The sequence below is a fragment of the Miscanthus floridulus genome, chromosome 1 (genome assembly GCF_019320115.1).
Source record: "Miscanthus floridulus cultivar M001 chromosome 1, ASM1932011v1, whole genome shotgun sequence".
Classification (NCBI taxonomy): Eukaryota; Viridiplantae; Streptophyta; class Magnoliopsida; order Poales; family Poaceae; genus Miscanthus; species Miscanthus floridulus.
Window position 1 is genome coordinate 194,857,587 of NC_089580.1, and position 18,282 is coordinate 194,875,868.

At 43.6% G+C, this 18,282-nt stretch overlaps 1 protein-coding gene across 1 annotated transcript; it reads left to right on the forward strand.

Moving 5' to 3' along the window:
* The first annotated feature begins 10,206 nt into the window (after window positions 1-10,206).
* Window positions 10,207-15,895, forward strand: LOC136552952 (ras-related protein RABC2a-like). The gene is made up of 6 exons (XM_066544532.1): window positions 10,207-10,464; window positions 11,748-11,816; window positions 11,925-11,990; window positions 12,949-13,070; window positions 13,353-13,481; window positions 15,215-15,895. The coding sequence occupies exons 1-6, from the start codon at window positions 10,326-10,328 to the stop codon at window positions 15,320-15,322; spliced, it is 633 nt and encodes a 210-aa protein (XP_066400629.1). The 5' UTR covers window positions 10,207-10,325; the 3' UTR covers window positions 15,323-15,895.
* The last annotated feature ends 2,387 nt before the right edge of the window (window positions 15,896-18,282 follow it).

Consider the following 18,282-nt stretch of genomic DNA (forward strand, 5'->3'; position numbering starts at 1 on the left):
CCATAGAATGTTAATCATAACACCATTACTGAACTGACAACCAAAGTGAAATTTCCAGTGGCACCAATTAGATTGTAAGAACAAGCATTGTGCAAAAGAGGGATAGCAAACAAGGATAGTCACAAGGTTAGGAATCAACAAGGAGGTGATCTGAAGATCAAAACACAGCGTAAGAGAACATAGCTTAATTGCCAAAGACAACTAAGTATGAGATTCTTGTTTAAATTCCACGCACGCCTCACGTCTACCAAGGTGATTACCAGAAGAAAGATTATCATAAGATCCGGTCATGTTGAGCAACAACATGAGACCAAGACTGATAGACATCCCGAGACGTGGGAAGGTTGGAGACAAAATAAACAAGATTCAAGGGATAGAGCCAAGGCACTGACTAAGGGTTCGGTTGATAAGGCAACGGCATGATCTACGAGGAAAAGGTTCCAAAGCAGGGTAGATAGCGATTAGCATTGCACCAGCTCATCAGTAGAAGAAGGAGCAATGAGATCTAACAAGGATTTTTGAGCAAGGTCCTCCCATACAAGAGTGGGACAACCACAAAACATGCGAGCAAAGAAGGGGCTAAGCTTGGGTCGAAGGTCAAGCAAAGGCAGGGATAAAGGTCTTCGTAGCGCAACGTTCAAGGGCTAGCAACCACATGTACAGGCTCAGGCTCCTAAGAGAGAACTTAATTGAAAATGACAACCAAGAGATTACCAAAACTTGGACGTGGTTCTAGGATAACGCTCTTCAACACTCGTATGCTTACCGAGGACAAAAGGGGTGATAACTATGGCACTAATTAGATAACAAGCATACATACCCACCACTTGGCTAAACTGGAGGACATTATAGGTTAAGCATGTAACCACAATTATTTCTAGCAAGGCTAAGCACACACTTTTCTCAAGCACTTCCTATTCAAACAACATGGAACAAGGCATTCTTGTTTAACTCCACACAAGGAAGATAGTGCAATACATCGACCACAAGTTACTTAGTACTTAGAACAAAGGAAGGGAAGCATATTTATGTACAAGCACAATCATGATGCATGCTCGTCCTATTCGTCCTCACGAAATTGCCAGCCTAAGGCGGCAATCATGTTCTATGTCGGTGGCATAACACGTACTCTCTCGATATATAGCTAGTCATCAGCTACATTCAATCTACGTATTCGTGGTTAGCGTACCTGCAGGTAAATTCATTGCAGCCCATTCCCATAAGAGATAAATAAGCACACAATGAAAGCAGTAAACTAAGATACTTTCCATATATACATCCCCAGATATATATACTTCGGTATCCATAGCTACCCGGTAGATATACCCACAATTAAGTACCTTCATATATACATGTGTGTAACATGTAAATATTCCAGTAACCACAACTAACTCTCTCCTAGACCGATAGTTGGACGGTCATGCTCTCACAACTCACACTTACCTGGGTGTAGAGGCAATTGATCCATACATTACCATTCAAGTGAATGACATCCATACAATAGCACGCCGTATGGACGACGAAAATAAAATTTGCAAGAAGTAAACCCCCACAGTTAGTACTTAGATAGCCACCTAATAGTCCTTAACTGGGCATAAAGGAGGATGTCACTAGCATAGTTTTGCAAATAAGTTTTGACAAATTTGCCTGTAGCTAAAGTTTTAGTCAAAATAGGAGTTTTAAAACCAAAACTTTGTTTTTAAAACTATGTACATGATAGTATTATGCTTAATCTTGCTCTGATACCAGCTGTGACAGAACCGCCTAATTTATACAAGATCAAGTACGGTTGTCCCCGCTAACACGTTGACACACCCATACTTTCACTCATATAAACCTGGTAGTTCGCCGAGTGTCCCGAAAGATCTCGGTAAATCAACATCACAACCAAGATCGCGTGATTAAGCAAATACACATCACATACACTAGGTTGCAGCGGAAATAATATTACAAAGTGGTTAACAAATAATAGTACAAGTTTAGGCTTCAAAACCATTTAGTGAAAACAACATAGCTTTCAAATGAATACGTTAATATAAGTTCCAAATATATGGCTAGCATAAGTGACATCATCCGACAAAAGCATATAGATGAGAAGTAAGTATAGAATCACCGAGCCCACCGGCGGTTAGCCACCATCATCGACAGGTCGAGAACATCACCTGCAACAAGGTGGGATAAACCCTGAGTACTCGAATGTACTCAGCCAGACTTACCCGTCTTAAACCAAAATAAAGCGACACCAAGGATTATGCAAGGCTTTCTTTAGTGGGCTAGCTGACTTGTTTGCGAAAAGCATAAGCTATCATGAAGAAACCATTTTAAGTACTTCGCATCATCTTTATTATGACCTATCCATCTAGGTAAGCACCTGTACTATAGCAATCACTTGATTAACCAATAACATCCAGTTACCAATTTAGATTTAGCATATCCCATACCATCCAGATAACCATCATTGTTCTATAATAATTACTATGATGCCGTAACTCGAGTCAAGTGCTCACTATCCAGGAGCGATGGTGATTCAAATCGATTCCTAACCAGCTGGTGATTTATTCCTTACACAAACCTCACTCACCCGCTAAAGTGAGGTATCGGTCACCGAGTCAACTATCCAGGAATCTCGAGTTTGCCAGGAACCACATGTACCCAGGGGCCGACCGACTGCCCTTTGGTCTTATCATCACGCCCACGTGTCCTACCACACCTGCTCCGGTACAGTGCGCTGCAGGCAATCTACTCGGCCCGAATAATCTCCTAGCTTCGCGGTCGAAAGGTACTTTATTCGGCCAGCTAAGTGTAAGGATTGCGTTCAACATGACTCGAGGCCCAACAATGGTCGATCCTTAATCGACACAGACGGAAACTAACAGTACCCCAGAACCCTGTCTGGTTGCCTCCAACTTTTCCGTCCGGTCTCCAATTATCCATCACACATGGTTAATTCTAGGATATCATTCTTTCTGTAGCTAATTCTTCCAGTAACCACCTATAAATGTAGGTGACCGGATATCACCGATCGCTACCGGTCTAAGCAAGCTAAGCAGTTATTCGATACCGACCTAACAGTGTAAAAAGGTAATAAGGTAGGCAATGATAGTAATAAATGCATCAACGGTTTCAATCAACTCCTACAACTTAATGCAACAATATATAACTCATATATAGAAAGAATTGCTTTCATAAAGTAGGAGACTTAGAATGCTCCGGGGCTTGCCTGGGATCCGTCACAAGTCAGTTCAGTTAGCTTGCACCGTCCTGGTGACGTCTCAGGTCCTAGCATTCGCTTAGTCCTTCCATCTTCGGGATAGATCCATCAAACACTGCCTTCGGGTTTGGCTCCAACATCTCATCCTTCACGTGGTGCATCTAGCATACCTAGATGAGATGCAATATGCAAGTGCATAAATATGAAGAATAGTACCATGAGACGCATCACAAAATAGCAAGCAAGACAAGCATAGTTTACACTAACACACTTAAGTACTTTGCAATGCTTAACTTAAACATCACACAATCAATCATGCTAAGATGGCAAAGAAGACGACAACACCAAGCATGACATAAGTTTCTCAAGATCTCAGGTGCTCTAACTCAGTCATCATTCAAGGCATAAGTCACACTTAACAATATACAAGCAAACACTATAATTGGAATCTGCCAATTTCTAGATATGCAAACAGCAGCTACAAGATTTAGCTATAACTGGAGTTACACAAATCCAAATGACATGCAAAAAGACAATCCGGAAAGATTATGGAATTTTCTACAATTCATCTTTAATCATCTTAGCATGATTCTTAAGTTAACTAAGTCAAATATACCCATTTACAGAAACTGGTCCACAATTGACAGAAAGCAGCCATTTCTGAAACCCAACTTTAAACAGGCATAACTCACAAACCACAAGGCCAAATACCACCAACTTTTAACAGAAGCTAGATACATGAATTATCTACAACTTTGTTATTCTCGTATTAAGATGATTTTACAGTTAGAAGGGTCAACTAATCCAATAATTGCATCTCTGTCCAAAACATAGACAGAAACTGACATGCCACTTTAAACAGCTATAAATGGAGTTATACATGTACTATAAATGTGATTCTAGACTTTTTAGAAATCTTAGCAAATTATGAACAACTTTGTTGTAAACACCTAAAGCTAATTATACTATTAAGAAGGCCCCACAGTAAGAACAAGGAAACCCTGTCTGGGTTTGGGCAGAAACAGCCACAGAGATTTAAGCAAGTATAACTCAAGATCTACTTAGCCAAGAATCCTGATATTTAACATTTTGGAAAGCTTAAGAAAAGTACCACAACTCATGTATTTTCACCAAGTCATGATTCATAACTTAACTGAGCCAATTAATTCAAACATGCAGAACTGTTCAGAGTAGAAGCAAAGCAATACAGGGCATTTGTTATTTTTATAACTCTTAAACTATAAATCCTAAACTCCTGAATTTTTTACCAGACAACAACAATCACCTTAGTAGCACTCCACAAAAATTTCGCATTTATTTGAGCACCACCACTTCAGTTATGAAAAAGACAAGACATAACTAGTATTAAGAACCTAACTGCATAGATCTATTTTTACAGCAAAATATTTAAACTAAACATGTAATATTATAGATGTACTACATAGACAATTTCACAAGGATTCCAAAAAGTCCTCATTTGTTATTTTAGGATTTTTCTACTAATTAATACGAATTTTCAAAGTTCATCATTCAAATCTGTAAAAATCAAAAGAAAAGGAATGTAAACTTGCATCGGGGTCCCTACGGAAAATATAATTCAAACGTCAGCGAAGAGGTCCTCTTGAGCACTATTCACATGAGTCACAACTTCGCAAAAAGAACCTTCCCTTTTGTCGAATTGTTGCGCGAGGTCCTTGACGGGGTCTGGGAGCAGAGGAGGCACTGGACTTCGCCGAATCCGGCCGGAGAGGCGGCAGTCGATGGCGACGAGTGGCGGGGAGCAAGTACGGCCCCGTGCGCACCCGATGGTGCCCTCAGCTCGGCCCGAGGAGGAGTGTGGAGGGCTGGCCACATGTGCATGCGGCTCGGCTGCGCGTAGACTGACGGCGGCGACGCTGTGGGGCGCGACGGTGACGAGTGGCTTCAGGCGAGGGGTGCGGGAGTTGCGGCGTGAGGTGAGGGAGGTGGTGCTGTGGTCTATTTGGGCAGAGGGAGGCTGGAGATGAAGGAACAACGGCGGCCATGGAGCTAGCACGACCGGCCATGGCGGCGGTGCCTGCACGGGAGCGAGGAGAGCGCGAGAGGGAGCGAGCAGGGAGTGGAGAGGGGGATGGAGAGTGCGTGTTGGTGCCCCTCCTCATCGGCAGTAGGGCGCAGGGCGTCCACGACGCATGGAGCAGCGGCGGCGAGCATGGCATCCGCGTGTCCCCTATGGGGCCCGCCATCGAACACCTGGCGCCCGCGATGGAGCCCGAGTTCAGACGCGTTTTTCAGCATATTCCCGGTAGTTTCGGATCCATGGGCCTGTACCAAAGTTGTTGCCCTCCTAATGGTCTACCAAACTCGTTAAGGGTGCCTAGTCATTAGGACAGAGGATCAGTGGTTAATTAAGCCCCAAACTGCTAGTGTCAGCGTATTGACAGCGACAAGCAAACGTTCAAATTGATGGTGAAAACGAGGTCAAACTGGTGCCATCTTTTTACATGCCCTTCTCCATGAACTTAGCTCCAACTTCCATTTTGGGGTCAAGTCAAGTTACTTAACGAAATTTGGAGAACGCGAGATGTCAATGCCGATGTCGATGAATTTCTAGACTTAGAATATTGTAAGTGCTGAAATCAGCAGCAGGTTCCAACTTCGAGCCTCTGTTTGACTTATTTCCAAGTTGATCTAGCTCTTGGTCCAAAAACAAAGTTTATTCTACATGATATGGACTACAACTTTCATTTAAGGTCCAACCTCAAAACTGGTATAGAACCTACTGTTCTACTTTGACCAAAGTAGGATCACAATGAAGCTTAAATTATCCTTTTTGATTCATTGGAGCGTTTTCTTGGCATTTGCCCAACATGAACCTTTCATAACTTTTGTTGTAGAGTTCATCTAGAGTCATTTTGGCAAGGTTGCAAGGTTTGGTTGACATCTCATGCTCTCATTCACTTAATAGTGCAATTCAAGCACTTAGTAAAATCATTCCAACAAGGATATAACTTATCATTTCATGTGACTTTTTTTATTCCAAACTTCATAAAACTTTTCCATGGATCAATATAGATGGGTATTGATGTGAGACACATGAAGATATTCCAATAACACCAGCCAAGCATATATCTTGAAAAGGGCCTATATGTAAAGCAAGGGTGCAATATCCAAGTTTAGGTTGGGGCTCATTTCTATAGGTTGGACCTTGGCATCTTCATCATCACTTAATATGCCATGTTTGAGCTCAAACCCATTGCTTAATTGGTGGCAAACACCTGGGGTGTTACAACGATAGCCCATGCCTGACGCCACCGTCAATGCACGCCAGACTCGCCGCTAGCTTAGGGCTCTTTTTGGTTCCTGTAGTGCCTCCTAAAATTTCTGTCACATTAAATGTTTGGATACATGTATGGAGTATTAAATATAGACTAATTATGAAACTAATTACACAACTTGCGACTAATTTGCGAGACGAATCTTTTAAGCCTAATTAGTCCATGATTTGACAACGTGGTGCTACAGTAAACATGTGCTAATGACAGATTAGTTAGGCTTAAAAAAAATTGTCTCGCAAATTAGCCTTCATCTATGTAATTGGTTTTGTAATTAATCTATATTTAATGCTCCTTATTAGTATTTAAACATTCGATGTGACATGAATTTTAGGAGCGACTAAAGAAACAAACACCCCCCCTATGTCGCCTCACCCGACTTTGGTACTCCAATCTGATGGCGCACATCACCGCACACTAGAATCGAGGTCCAGTGCGGCTCAGCACCACGCCCAACGCCATTGGTCCGCCTCGGCGCCCCACTCCCCCATGTTGTTTGACCGATGATGGCGCCACTGGCCTAGAGGAGAGAACGTCGATGATGGCCCGACTTGCTTCTAACTGCGTGTGTAGGGCATCCAAGCGCTGGCATTGGACGGGGAGAGATCTCGGCGTCGAAGGGGTGACTTTGGGCGAGGATGGACAATAGCATCACCCGACCTTAATCAACAAGCCGGGAGGAGAGAGATTGATGCTAGGGCTATTTTGGTCTTCTTAGATGCCTTCTAAAAGAAAAGAGGCTGGAGAAATAAAATGAAAAAGACATAAAAGAGAGAAAATCTCCTATTCAAAAGAACATGGAGGTCCAGGGTTACATTTCGAAAGGCACGTGAATTGAGTAAGGCTGGGTGCATTTAAGCTGAAGGAACAAAAATCAAGCCAAACCGAACAGAATCAAGCCAAAGTTTATTTTCTCGGTTTTCAATTTTAGTGTCATTTTTTATTTTGTGGAGGTTGGAACCGAGCAACCGAGAGACCTGGTGGATGTTATGGACACAACCGAGATCTCAGAGGCCTGAGCGGCTATTCAGCCCACCTTGTCCAAAAGAATGGGAACGCACCCCATAGACCATGCACCCACCCACCCACCCTCGCGAGTCAGAAGCCGCAGCCTCTATCCTATTCGCTCCTGTCTCTTTGGCTTCTGGGTTCCGCATCGGCAGGGGCGCCATGGCTGCGCAAGCGCGACGCGGCGGGACGATGGCAATGATGCTAGGCACCGTGATCTGCCTAAGCGAGTTGGAGGGTGGGGCTGCAACGGTTGGTGAATAGTGCTAAGTAAGGCCGTGCACGAGGCAGCGACGCACGAGCGTGAGCTAGTGATGTGGCAACGGATGACGAGGCGAGCTGACGAGGAGCGCTCCAGCGAGGCCGTGCGTTAGGCCAAGACGCAGCTGCGACGTCGAGCAACCGCAGGCGTGCACATGTGGCGAGCTCTAGCGAACTACTCGATTTCTCTGTCTCGTTTGCACTTATCGGTTCCCAATCACTACCAAACCGAAGTTTGCATGCAGTAAACGAAGGACCCTGTTTCATGCATGCAGCCAATGCCCACGGGCCACAAAGCATGAGCAGCTTAAATACTACATGCATACATGAAATCGAGTCGGCCAGTTTAATGTTGCATGCAAGCATGTATAAAATTAAGTGTATCCAGCCACGCATTCTCTCCTCTCCTTAGGGCATGTATAGCGCGTTTGTACACCCCGTCTGCGTGTTGCTTAGAGCAAGGCTAATAATACAGCCGGCTTGCTGGCTGTAAGGTTTCTTATAGTCTTCTCTCAGCCCACTCATATAGTAGTTAGTTTTTTTTACAGTTAATACATGGTCCACTTGTCTCTCTCACAGACTTTCTTGGTTCTTGTGCTCAAGCCGGCTGTAAGCTTACAGCTCGCTTCTCATCTCTCTCCTCTATCTCAGCATTTAGTTGGCTTACGGCCTGCTATTATTTTATTTTACAAAAAAAAAGAACCCTGTGAACGAGGAGACGAGCTCACCCCCCTCGTTTCGCGAGACGACGAGCGTGGCTCGTGGTCCAAGAAGGCCTCGTCTCTCTAGAGTCGCGTTGTACGGGGGAGTCGACGAGCGCGGGAAGGAAGTTGAGGGCGCGGGAGATGATTTTGCGCGCCAAATCCACAGCGGCGGCGGGGCGGAAGGGCAAGGTCCGCAGCGGGCCCTCTTCCCCAACAGCGGCGCAGCATCGGCTCCGCCCCACCAAGAGAGGACCACCAAGAGAGGTGCAACAGCGGCGCTGCTCGGGCGAGCTCTCCCGGCTACCGCGAGTTTTGGAGGTGTGCGACACATGTTCTGTGGATCTGAAATTTCAGAGTGTCAACTGCTAGACCGTTCTCCTTCAGATCTACAGTTGAGTTAGCTGTGGCATTGGGTTGGGAGTCTATCGAGCTGTTGTTGTGAAGTCTTGCAGTTCATTTGTTGGGTTCAAAAGAGTATGCAACTAAACTTTTATTTTTGTACCTACAGTTCTCTGAAACTCTGCTTTTGTGCTGCTTGTTTGCTCTGCTCTCGCTGTTCTTCTATAGAGAATCGTCTAGCAACTGCAGTCTTAATTCGGTGACGGCAGCATGTAATTCATATATTGATATTAGCAGCATGCTTTTTGTCTATGAGCCCTGTTGTCTTTCAGGTTCTATAGCTGCCTTGATGTGCCTTGTTTATTTGATCAGGTTGAGCTAATTGCCTTGATGAATATATAGCTGCCTTGTTTATTTGATCAGGTTGAGCTAATTGCCTTGATGAATATATAGCTGCCTTGTTTATTTCATCAGGTTTAGCTAATTGATTGCGGCAGCTTGCATGGAGCTTATTCTGTATAAGTTCTGAAAATCATGGGTCCAGGTTCAGGAAAAGTATGTTTTTTTTCTCTAAAGTTCTGATTTCAGTTAGTGCACAATGCGGTCATCAGGATGCTGCCTGTAAATATTCCTGAATAACGTACAATGAGCAATTGATGAACTAGTATGAGCGTTTTTTTTCTAGCGTGAGTTAAATACTGCTCTATGTGATTAGCTAGCCACAAAATGGTATATAGGAATGCTACCTGTTCGCTTATGCTGAAATTTGGCTAATGGTGATGCTTATGCTGAAATGTTGTGAGAGAAAACACTGTTTCATGACTGAAAAGTAGCTCAAGCGAATAGGGCGCATACTTATACTTGATCATAGATACATGGAAGCATTAAACAACTCGCATACAGTCAAATAGATAGCCCATTATACCATGTGTCTGCCATGTGTCTGTTTAGCTGTCTGTGTGTCGGATTCCAAGAACTTGCAGACATCCTCTGTTTGTGGGCTGTACATGCCCTTAGTAGCCGAGATTCATCTTGTCACGCCTAAGAAAGCTGTCCGGAGGGAGTATATAAATTTCTCTTAGGAAATGGTAGTGTCGGAGGGACACGCACACAGATGCCCCGCGTGTTTCGGCAATTCGGCGCCACGCCACGCCAGGACAAGCCGAAGCGCGAGCGAGGCTGCGCGGTGCTTCGCTCCGCTCCGACACCCCCACGCGCGCCATGTGGCCGTGACCCCTCGCCGCTGTCCGCCGCGCAGGCCGTCAACCGTAACCGAAAGGAGGAGTCCACCTGACGCCGCCCGCCTCCTCGCCACCCCGTTTCGCTTTCGCTTTCGCGTTTCGCTTCGCCTTCCCCCTCCCTCCTTCCTCGCTCCCTTTATTCCTATCGGCGCTCGGCCACCTTCCCGCACCAACCCACCCGCCCCCCGCATTCCCGGGTGCCTCGCTTCGCTTTGCGCGCGATTCGATCCAGGCTTTGGTCGGAGGCATGGCCTCGTCGCCCGCGAGCAGCTACGACTGCTCCTTCAAGGTCCTGCTCATCGGGGACTCGGCCGTCGGCAAGAGCAGCCTCCTCGTCAGCTTCGTCTCCGCGGCCCACATCGACGACGACATCGCGCCAACCATAGGTACGTGCGCATCCGCTCCTCCTATACCCCGGTGGATCTCGCCGCTGCGTGACTCCTGTGCGAACTGCCAAGCGTGGCGGCTTGTTTGTCTCGATTACGGAACACGACACGGCAGCAATAGATTTTTTTCTTTTTGTCCCAAGCGGAGAACTGGAGGTTACTACTGGGCCGCGTTGCTGTTACTGTTAGTAGAGTAGAGTAATAATACAGTAACGTAATTACGTTCGTTGTCAAATGCTCTTGCAATTTTTGGGACGGGGTGAAGGGATCACCACAACGTTCGTTTGTGGAAGTTGATTTTCTGTGCCCAGGCGTTGCCCATTAGCAGAAACTAAGGCTAAGATACTTCTCTGGTTGCATCTGCGTATGTGTTTCCAATGCTATCGTTGGAGGCAACTCTATCTGTCATAACCTGAAGCTCAAGGAACAAGCGCCGGAAGATGAATTGGACTGGAAGTATGGTCCGGGTGGAATCAGCGACCATGCACACAGCCTGCTCTTTTATTGGAGGCTTGCAATCAGGAAATTCGGGATAATTCTAAAATTGAAGTTTAGGGACGCAGGGGATTGTGCCATCTTCTCAATTTAGTGATTTGTGGTAGACAGGTGCTACCAATTTTTTCTGTGCACTCGCTATTGATCAAAGCCTGAAATGAGGCACTAAGCACTCACGTTACCGGCGGGCAGCAGACGAGAAAAATAAATCTGACTGTTTCTAAGTTTCCAAAAGCAAGCATTGTGGGCAGCACGAGAGTGCATGTTTGATGTCTTTTTTTTTTAACTATGGTAAAAACTTCGAAATGCTTTTGTAGTTGATAATGTGTAAACCTCCTATATCTTCACTCTGCATAGAGGTTTATCACTTGAGGTTTATGAATCTTATTTCTACCTTTGATTCTAACAGCTTTTAACCTTCCCCAAAAAAGATTATAAACTTTTAATCTACCTTTGATTGGTTGGCTTTCTTCTGTCCTAACTTTTTTTATCCTGCCAATACAAGTTGTGGCTGCACCTTAATTATCTAGTAAATAATGATAATTCTACATAGTTCAATAAATGCTCTTTATAATGTATAGCTCAAACAACCATGTTAGAAAAACCCCTTCGATTTGATATAACAGTACAATTTTAGCCATTAAGGGCATCCAGTCATAGCAGCCCTTGATCCTTTTCTTCTCGAAGAGGCATTTGAATTCTGACATTATTATTGTTATTGTATAAGTTGCTTATCAACCAAATACCTGCTTTTTTTAACTTAACTTTTTTTCTACTCCTTTTTGTAGGGGTGGATTTTAAAATCAAATTTCTCAGTGTGGGTGGGAAGAAACTGAAACTGACAATATGGGACACTGGTAAGGTTCTTTTTCCTGTTTCTGATAATGGCCTTAACACTTTTGTTAGTTGGGGCAACTGTTTCACTGTTCAAGTGCTCTATAAATTCTTTTTGCACTATTTTGCAGCCGGCCAGGAAAGGTTCAGAACAATTACCAGCTCTTATTACAGGGGTGCTCATGGGATTATTCTAGGTAACTTGATCTCTTTCAAGATACATATATGACAGTTCACTATGGATTAAGAAGCTTCAACCGTTTATCATTTTCTTACCTTAGAGTTTAAAGTATTTTTATGCCCATTTTCCAGCCAATGGTACTGTCTGTTGAGCTCAGGTCATGCCATAAAATGCTAGTCAGGTTTACCTTTTGAATTGTGTTCATGCTTCAATCCGGTGGAATTTTTATGGTCATTTGAGCTGTTTTTTTTATATATACATGTAACTGACGAGGCTATCAAATTTCAAGATGATCCCTCAAAGCATGTTGCTATCTAGGATCTTGCTGTGCCACATCTTAGTGGCTTTGTACCATAATTTTATTTGTTTTAAACACCTCAATTTACTTGATCCCTGTTGTCTCAACTTCTCAAGGTTACCCACCGTATGGGTGCATCCTTTCCAGTATAGTGATCTTTCCTATGTCTTCGCCAGATCATTAAATAATCTCACATCTTGCGTGGTGCCTCACTTCGATAATGTATCAGCTAAGCATTTTGTACGTTTTGTCACAAGTGGTAGTCTGGGGTTTACCATCGGTATCTGCAGGTCATCGCCTCTCACTTGAACCAAATAGATTAGCCTTGGCATATCTGGTCAAATTTATTACATATCTTCTGTCTGCCCCCTCACTTTATTTCTCTAGTGCTTGGTAAACTAAACTCATGTATTTCCATTATTAAGGATAATGGAGATGGGGTTGAGCTTCGTCTCAGGGAAAAAAACTAATCATTTGTGGTTGTATTTGGGAACTGAATATGTGGTTAACTTTTGAGATTAATGCTGAAGCACAATGTTATGAATAGTATCAACAAAATTTCAACGAAGCATTTTAGTGTGTATGATCCTTGTAATCATCATTCATTTCTGTGATTCAGAAAATGTTGCAGGGTGACTTAAAAGAATATTAACTTGGTAATGTCTTGTTCTGGTAGTTTATGACGTTACAAAAAGGGAGAGTTTCACAAATTTGGCTGATGTGTGGACCAAGGAAATAGAGTTACACTCAACAAATAAGGAATGCGTCAAAATGCTTGTTGGAAATAAAGTGGACAAGGTATATTATTTCTTTCCTAAGTCAAATTATTTTTTCACTTGAACATTGTTCCATTTCTGTATTTAATGCTTCCTTACCAAAGTGAAAGTAGTTCATTATTCTACTGATCGCATGTTTGATCTTTTTATGATCCGCTGCATGAATCACCTGAGCGTGATAGGTAATATTTGTTGACTGTTGTAACATATTGTTGGTATCTGTAGATTGGTTTTCAAGAATAAATATACCAGATGAAACAACTGCACATAGCTCTGTGGGTTTGATGATTTTTATCTTGTATAGGATGAGGACAGAATGGTGACAAAAGAAGAAGGTCTTGCATTTGCACAAGAATGTGGATGTCTCTTTGTCGAGAGTAGTGCTAAAACAAGAGAAAACGTGGAGAAATGTTTTGAAGAGCTTGCGTTAAAGGTATATCTGCACAAACCGCAACGATACTTAATATCAAAAGCTTATCTCTTTACCCTTCATACCATTCAAATCCCCCTTCCAATAGCTCTAGAAAATTAGATTGTAAAGTTATGAATCAATTATGTGCAATAGCACTGGTGAAGTTAAAGCTTACTATTTCTATGTTTTCAGTTAGCAGCCTTCTGGCTTAGTATGTTTTGAGTAGCAGCCTTCTGGCTTATCAGATACTGACATGTTACCTATTGATCCTATTGTTAAGTCAGGAAAATAAGCAAATACTCCTGTATTGAGTAGCACCTTCTGGCTTATCAGATACTCATGCTACCTACTGATCCTATTGTTAAGTCAGGAAAATAAACAAATACTCCTGTCGTGATTTAGCTGCATACGTTTCAGTTGTCAAATATTCTTCCCAAAGTTGTGCGATTTCTAAATTTTCCGTTGCTTGTTACATTTGTCGTATATGCTCATTGCATAATCACCGTATTTGCGGAGACTGGTTATCCATTCCTATGTTATTTTAAAAGCAGGGTGACCTTAGGTGCCCCAAGCTTGCACAGGATGTACAACCTCCATCCCAAAATAGCTGCACATCTCGCTTCTTGAGAAGTTAATTTTTTCTAAGTTTGACTATTTTTATAGAAAACAGTATCAGCATTCTTATCCCTAAATAAGTTTATTAAGAAAATATGTCATGAATAATCTATTGATACTTACTACACATAATACATATTAGTAGTTTAGTACTTTTGCTATATATTTGATCAAACTATAAAAAAAACTTGACTCCTCAAAGCAATGTGCAGTTATTTTGGGACGAAGGGAGTACGTCTGTTTTGAGTATTAAAGTCTTAACTCCTATGCATGATGAACTGTAACTTGATATCTCCAAGTCTGCATAATTAATGTAGGTCCATTTTAAATTAACAGTAAGTCCAGTCATCTGTATTGATCTATACAAATCAATATGTTTAAAACTTTTCCTTTTTCTTCTCCACCTTGTTTTTTAGGAAAATTTCCATTTCTCAGAATTTTAAAAAAATATCTCAGAGCTTGCTCATTTATTTATTAGTTATGTATCAAATGTTTCTCACCTGCTGAGGTTCTAGCAGTCAATTAATTGTGCATTACTTATGTCGGCACTGGGCAGCACTGTTGCACCAACAAGGACCATACTTAAGGAACCTGCCAGATGGTTTGACTAGATGTGCTATAATTGTTTCTTGTGGGTGCTAGTGCCAGTGTGCATACCTTCCACATGATTGCTGGTGCTTTGCTTATGTCTTCAGCTACACAGAGTACCATTTGCATATTAAAAATGTGGGTTATGCTGCATAGACACATGGGTGCATGAGCTATAGCTTTGAAGCATGGAGATGCACTGCTTTCTGCCCACAGCATTGTTTGAGAGAACCCACAGATTTGTTGCATTGGTCAACAAGGTTCTTCTGCAGACATACACACAGGAAAACAGCTCCAATACGTGAAAAGAGTTATGCTAGGAAACTCATTTAGCTCCTCAACATATCGTCTTCTCATCAGAAGCCATTAGTTTTATTCAATTTTATTTACAATTTTATTAGCAGCTTAAATGTCAGACTAGCATTTTCTCAAAACATATTTGCACATCATTTGCCTGGTGGTGGAAATAGTCTCTGTTACGTTTTCTTGTTATACAACAAATTTTCTTCCCTACTTTAGGCAAAATGTAAATTTCTTGTGCTGGTGTACAGATCCTTGAAGTTCCCAGTCTCTTGGAGGAAGGTTCTTCGGTTGTTAAGAGGAACACTCTGAAACAGAAGCAGGAGAATGCAAGCCAAAGTGGAGGATGCTGTCAGTAGATCGGCCAGTTCTTGTTGCGAGCCACTCGAGGTATCATAGGTTTAGGTGTCCATGTAAGTTGTATTGGGATGTAGATGAGTTGTATCTAAATGCTTAGCGTCACAGCCAATGCAGTGATGGGAGACCTAACCACTTGAGGTTTTGGTGTGAATTGGTCTGTACAGAAGAAAGGCCTTTTCTTTTTTTCTGTTTCCTGACGTGGCAGTTTGGTTTGCTGCTTGTAACGAGATACAGTCAGCTGATCACTTCATTGATTGTATGTGTGGAAGTGTATAGCTGGTAGATGAGTTGTATCTAAATGCTCAGAGGCACAGCCAATGCGAGTGCAGGGAGAATTAACCACTTGAGGTTTTGGTGTGAATTGATCTGTACAGAAGTCTTTTCTTTTTCTTTTTCTGCTTCCTGACGTGGCAATTTGGTTTGCTGCTTGTAACGAGATCCAGTCAGCTGATCACTTCATTGGTTGTATCATGTATGTGTGGAAGTGTATAGCTGTTACATAATTCAGGGCTTGTAGTTAGCTCTGGAAGCCCCAGTCATGTGAAGTAATGTCAATCTGGCTGATCCACATTCTGAATGTACAGTCGTTTCTTGTCTCAGCTAGACTGAGCTTGAGTTTAACATGTCCAATTCGTGCTAGCTGTACCATTGTCTCTGGTGATTGAAACTGGAGCATTGGTTTGAACAGTATGCCAGTATTTTTTTTAAAAAAAAACGTGCCTTAGCACGTAGACATTATAATTCGTACTTTTCAACTTGTTTTTTCAGCAAAGCGAACGGCCCTATATTTTTCTTTGAGAGGATTATCTTTAGGTTTGAATAGTATCTACTGTACGACGCGGTGGTGTGACAGAGCAGGCGAGCAGCATCACATGCTTTCTCAGGCTCTCCCTCCACTGGAAGATGATTCCTTTCCAGGATCACTTGGCTCCATGATTCAGGATAGAGATCCTCGACTCGAAGGTACAGCAGCTTTGTCTCTGCTATCGATCATTTGGATTTCATTTTCACGTCATTTCAACTGTGCGTATGCTCACAGCTAACATATGTTTCTGGCTTTCCGTCCACTACGTGCGTTGCTTGTTCTCGTAAGCAACCAACATGACAGGGCATGATGGGCACCCAAGGAAATGCACGTGACGCAACGATGCATGCATCGGCCATTGCTACTTCAATTTTTTCCTTTGCACGGACGCGCCCTGAAAAAGGACGGCCCGGTACCCTTCACCGGATCAAATTGATTCTCATCACCATCACAACAGTTATGAATGCACCAGTGGATGCGTGTGTGCGCCTTCGCTTCGCCTGAAAAAAATTCAACACCCTGAGATCATTCACTTATTTTTCAGGGTTCAGGCATGGAACCCATGGGGCGCGAAGTCACTGGCCACTGTGCAGGAAAAAGAAGACTCCGTGGCCTTCTTTCGTTCTGTGAAGAAGCAACTGGACCGTGCAAACATGGAAAAGTAACGACCCAATGAGTCAAGAGGAGTGATGCCGTGATGCGTGACCTGTTCTTGTTCATGTTGCTGAAATCACTTCAAGGCAAAAGGGACGTCGCCGCAAAACCGCTTTCTGTTCGCAAATGCGCTAGTCTGCACTTTAGCAAAAACTGAAGACACAGGAAAGCTCCAAGCAGAGATGCGCCCAAACAGCCGCCCCGTCCCGGCGTCCCCGTGCTGGCGCCCAAGTTGCCGCGCACACGAAAAAAGGTCGATAAGGAGTCATCCGCACACAGGCGGACAGGCCAGAACAACAGTGAGCTGGACGACGCATCAGCGCGCTGTCGCGTCCCCGTTCCACGAGACCACGACGAAGAGGTTCAGGTTCACCGAGGGGCGAGGGGAATGGCTGGCCCCGATCCGGCCTAATGGGCGCGCCACGCGCGGGTGTACCCGGATTAGTCGAGGCAGAGTTTATGGCGACGCTTGCTTCTGACACCGATCTGAAGCGTCGCGGCAGGGAATCATGCAGTGGGTGGGCCTGTAGCCACGCTGGCCCGCCCATAATTTCCGCGGCGGATGCCCTGGTCCAGCGGCGGCACGCGACGCTAGCGAGCACGGTCGTCTCAGAGTTCGGGCTAGAGGCGTAGAGCATGAGCATGCATGCTGCTTGCTGCATCGGCCATGTGGTGAAGACAGTGTGCAGTAGAGTACGTTGGGACAAGAACTAGTCCGTGAAAGAAAATAACTATGATATACGTACCAATTAAAGTGATTCACGTTTGACCATATTTCTAATAAATAGTATTCATATTTATAACTCTAAATTAATTTATTATAAAAATATATTTCATAATTAATCTAATGATGTTTATTTGATATTATAAATATTTATATTTTTTTAACTTTAATTGGTCAAACTTGAAGTACTAAATAATGACACTGTTATAGAATTATATTTTTTTACGGACGGAGAGAGTAGTTAGTAGTAGTAGGAACTAGCAAGATGCCAGTGGACAGATTAATTTGCAACAGTGGGGCTTGTCCAACATGGGAATTGAACATGTAGTGCTCCTGTAATAAGTTGTTGGCAGTAATGGATATACTCCCTCCATATTGCAATTAGAAGTCGTTTATGACAGGATTACGCTTACCAAGGTGTGCCAGGGAGTGATTAATTAGATGGTATTTTTCCATGTTTGCCCTTATTAAATAGGTTCGCGGTTGCATTCTTTACAAAAGCGATGCGTAGCTTGAGTGGCTTGTCCTGCGCGGCCCGATGCAGGAGATCGCCGGTTCGAGTCTTCGCACCCATGATAATATTTTTGCATGCAGGGCTCGTCCGCGCGCGCTGGTCGCATGCTGGGCTCGTCCTTGCGCCCGCGTGCACGCTTGCTGGCTCGCTGCTTGCGCTCGCGTGCTGCGCGAACGGCGGCGTGCACGAACGGCGTGCGGCGTGAGGTGGAGATGGTGTGCGGTGGCGGCAGCCGCGCTTGTTCTTAGCGGCGTGCGGCTTG